The following is a 4465-nucleotide window of genomic DNA, read 5'->3' on the forward strand; positions in this document are numbered from 1 at the left end:
CTGTCCCCTGTGTTGTTAACATTTTTGTCGCTGGCTGATATTACACCTGAGTTGTCCTCATAATGAAAGTGGCATGAATACGCAACTTATATATATATATATATATATATATATATATATATATATATATATATATATATATATATATATATATATATATATATATATATATATATAAATTCTGTTTTTATTATCATTATTATTATTATTAAAAAATGAAATTCATACATATACATGTTTGTATGCATCTTTGAATGAACATATGCCCTGGTACTTATGGGGTCCTTAAGATCTATGATTTGAAGTATCAAAGCTGCCAAAATTAAAAATAAATGAAAGTGGATATAAAACAAACAAAGAACAAAATATACATAAGTAAATAGTTAATAAAAGTAAAAATAAACACCAAAATAAATGTGGAAACAGGAATTAATACAAATATATAAGTTAATAAAAGCACTCTGCCCTCATATTTTTTATACTTTTGTTGCAGACACTGTCATTATGGAGGAGGAAATGTTATTTACTTTATACTGTATTTTGTACTATACTTTATATTGATAATTAATTCTAACTCCACATTCATTTTTCCTTTATTTATTTACTTATGGACATAGTTTGTATTTTTGTTTTGATTTTCATTTTTGTTTATTTTTGGCAGTTTTGGTCCTCCATACCATAATGGCTAAAATTTAAAAGACAAAATCTAGAGAACAACATGCTGACATGCTGCTCAAACCAACCAACATCCCACAGAAATGGTGTAATCAGTGTCCAAATGTATACACCATAAATCATTCATCCCTCTGCCATTTATATTCATGATGTGACCATCCTCTGCTGATGAGTTTATGACGTACAGCGTTTGACATTTTAATATGTTAAAGTTAATTATGTCAGGCTCAGTTCATTGTAATGCATCATTAGCCCCATACACACTAAACCTTTCTGTCTGTCCCCTGGCCCCCCATTGGTGACTAAGAAACGGCATGACATACCTATGCTCATACGCTGATCTCTCAAACAGAAAGATCTGGATTTCTCCCCCCTGTACTAACCCAGCTGTTCCTGCGTGGTCCCTTCTTCCACAAAGGTGATTCTCTCCAGCACAGCCCAGAACATCACACCCAGGGAGAAGATGTCTGCCTGGGCTGTGTAGCTCAGTCCTCCCCACACCTCTGGAGCCATGTAGAAGTCAGAGCCACAGGTGGAGGAGAAGTGCTGCCTGGTGAGGTCGCCGTCCAACAGGCCTTCACTCATTTTGCTCAGACCAAAGTCTGCCACCTAGGGATCAGAGAGAGAAGCTTTGACTGATTGATTTCTGCCCAGACACTGGGTTGTTCAATAAATGGGGTAGGGGAGACCAGGTATGGTTGTAACGTGGGGAGAGTTGTAACACCACCAATTCCATCAATCAGGGATAAGATAGGGGTCACATGATCATTTCAGTATATATCCACCTCCACCCTGATCACACATGGTGGCTGTCAGGGCTTGAAACAGGTCCATGCAGATTGTATAGAGAAAAAACTGATTTTGAGGTGAGAAAGGAAAATTTTAACTAAGACTACATTTTTTAGTTCTTATACTATTCCAGATAAAACCATTTGACTTTTATCAGGATATTTTGTAGTTTCTCAGGAAAAATGTGATGCATTTTTCCCATGCTAATTTCAATTCACTAAAAACAGCTAGCTAAACACTGGCTAACAGGGGTGGGGATGGTTGTAACACATCTTTAAAAAGTGTTCAGCTAATCCCCTTATGTACTTCTAAGAACATTTTCTTAAATCTTATTCATGTGACATAACGCCGAGGCAGTGGAAAAGAAAGACTGACAGAGGTGTGCCTGCAGATGCTTTTAGAAAAACATCTGATGAAGTCACAAAGAACAGGAAGTCAGTCAGATCAATCACAAAGGCTCATGGGATCTGCCACGTTACTACAAATCACAGCAGAAGCTGAGGGTCCAGTGATGTCCCAGTGTAGGTTACTGGACCCAGTGATGTCCCAGTGTAGGTTACTGGACCCAGTGATGTCCCTCCAGGTTTACAAACAACCATTTGTCACCATTGTGACTTTGATGAACTCTTTAGTCAAACAGGAAGTGAGTTATGGTCAGTCAGAGAGAGACATTGTTCTGGATTGTTCTATTTCAGTCGGCCTCTTTTTGAGGGGTGTGACCTCTGTTTTTGCTTTTTTTGTCTAACTGTTACATTTTACCCCAGCATGTGTTACAACCTACCCTGGTAGTGGGATAGGTTGTGACAAAAGACCACCATGTGTTTGACATCACCTGGTGAAGTCTGTGATGTTCTTGCAGAGGTTTGAATCTGTGCCATTTGTAGTAAACAAACGTGGGTACTTTGCATCAAAGTTTGAGAGCTCTGACTCAAAACTTCAGTGAGTTGGAGGTGCTGAAGCAAAAAGTGTTACAACCATACCCGGTCTCCCCCTTTAGCATTTCGCAGGAAAGATTTACACGACAAGCAATCAACATGGAGCCAAGGCTACATTTTCTCCACGCCACAGTGCTTTGTACAATCCACCTTTCACTGAAGAAAACAAAACACAGAAAGACTGTGGTGGGTTTATGAATCTTCAAATGAACATTTTGAATCGTTTTTTATTGTTTTCTGCAGATTTATTGTTAGTTGTTTTAAATTGTTTTAATTGTTTTAAATCCAAACACTGCGAGAGAAAAGAAAGAGCACCTGCTTGAACTGAAACAGTTTGAGTTTGCAGCTGCTTTGTGTTCTGGTTCATCTAACGAAAACATTGTACCATCACATCCACCTACCTTGACAACTGGTCCTTTGGGTGTCAAACAGACCAGCACATTATCCGGCTTCAGGTCTCGATGGGTGATACCCAGACCATGCAGAAAGGCCATGGCACTGCAGAGCTGTTTTACCACGCTGTGGTTACGCTGAGCCTCTGGTGGTGTGGAGAGCAGGTACTGATTTAAGTCCCCCCCATCACAGTACTCCATCACTAGCCACAGCGCCAAGCAGCGCAAAGGTGCCTGCTGCTCCTCCTGGCACTGAGATGGTCTCTTTCTGCCTCTGCTCTGAGGCCTTTGGGGGGTTAAAGGAGATGATGCATTTGATTTAGTCTTGTCATAGGGCTTAGCCCTGGTGTTGACAGTATTAGTCCTCTCCTCAAGTCCAGAAACAGTCTTTCTTTGAGTGTCTGGCTGGGAGTTTTTCTCCTCCTGGCTTTGAGATGGACCAACCACTCTTCCCTTCAGCACACTCTCTACCAGACGTAAAGGCAACTTCCCTGGTTTCAGGGTCTTTAGGCTCTTTGGACCCGTCTGCAGAAGGCAGCTGTGCAGTGCAATAACGTTGAAATGGTTCTTGGCTGTGGCTCTCATGGCCCACAGCTCCTGCAGGTAGAGCTCAATGCACTCAGGCTTTCTGCAGGGCAGCCGCTTTATGGCCACCCTCTGTCCTGTTTTGGTGATATGGCCCTCAAACACCACACCGTAGCTGCCTCGCCCGACCTCCCTCTCCAGTGTGTAGAGCTCCTCCATCATTCCCGAGGATCGAGCCTGGTGTCAGAGAAGATCACAGCGCAGTCAGAGTGGTTGGCGTAGGAGCGCTGGGTTCAAAAAGACATTATTATTTTGAAACCTAAAACGCCATGTTTAGACTTTAATACTAGCATTACTTTAAGGTGATATGTCGGAGCAAACAGTACTTTAGTTGGAGTGTTCGTCCCCATATAACCCAGCCGTGTCAGATCTTTGTAAAGGACGAAAAGAAAATACCAGAGACACATAACGGCCTGCAGTCGATGTGAAGTGACGGACTTAACTTATCGTGGTGTAAACCAGAAACGTTGTCTTCATTAGCTTTGTTTAGAAGAGATAAGACGAAGCATTAAACCCTTACTGGACTAATCAAACTTACCCGCTAGACTTCCGCGTTAACAGCCCTGACTCGATTTTCCTCCCTACTTCATTCGCAATAACACGTTCTGCTTCATAATCAACGAGCTTCTTTTCTTCAAACGTTTGAAAACAAACAGACAAAACAGCAGTTACGTCCACAGTCAACACGAAACACACTTCCGCGTCTGAATTCGGAACGTCCCGCTCTGTGGCAGTGTGCATTATGATTGGCTGCAGTGATTGTGCCGCACGTTGTGATTGGTTCGTAGTTAAGTTTGCAGAGTGTAATATGATTCGAATTGTCCGAGCCAATCAGATGGCAGAATGAGAGGAAGGAACTAAAGGACAGTTGAAAAAACAGAAGGCGATCTTAAAGATGAACCATTAAAAGTCTGCCCAGCTAAAGCACTGCCAGAATATCACCTGACAGGAAAACTTTCTAAAGTAGGAATGGACACTGAGGACAAAGAATTTCATTTATATTCAATGACTGTACAGAAATACAAAGATTGAAGACCGTTTAAAAATTGGACAAATTTACTTTTTTGTTGGATCTTAGGAAGGTTATGG

The 4465-nt window shown here is 41.2% G+C and overlaps 1 protein-coding gene across 1 annotated transcript in view; it reads right to left on the minus strand.

Annotated features, from left to right (window-relative positions):
* Positions 1 to 4117, minus strand: part of LOC141801865 (serine/threonine-protein kinase pdik1l-B) — a 13967-nt gene extending 9850 nt beyond the window's left edge. Inside the window, exons 1-3 of the mRNA XM_074685171.1 lie at positions 3915 to 4117; positions 2801 to 3553; positions 1059 to 1284 (exon numbers count right to left, since the gene is read on the minus strand). Coding sequence (XP_074541272.1) covers positions 1059 to 1284; positions 2801 to 3538 — 964 coding nt within the window. The 5' untranslated portion in view covers positions 3539 to 3553; positions 3915 to 4117. The remainder of the gene's footprint in view (positions 1 to 1058; positions 1285 to 2800; positions 3554 to 3914) is intronic.
* Positions 4118 to 4465: the final 348 nt, after the last annotated feature.

The sequence above is a fragment of the Halichoeres trimaculatus genome, unplaced genomic scaffold (assembly GCF_033239565.1).
Source record: "Halichoeres trimaculatus isolate MK-OKI-2021-1 unplaced genomic scaffold, fHalTri1.1 fHalTri1_scaffold_13, whole genome shotgun sequence".
Lineage (NCBI taxonomy): Eukaryota > Metazoa > Chordata > Actinopteri > Labriformes > Labridae > Halichoeres > Halichoeres trimaculatus.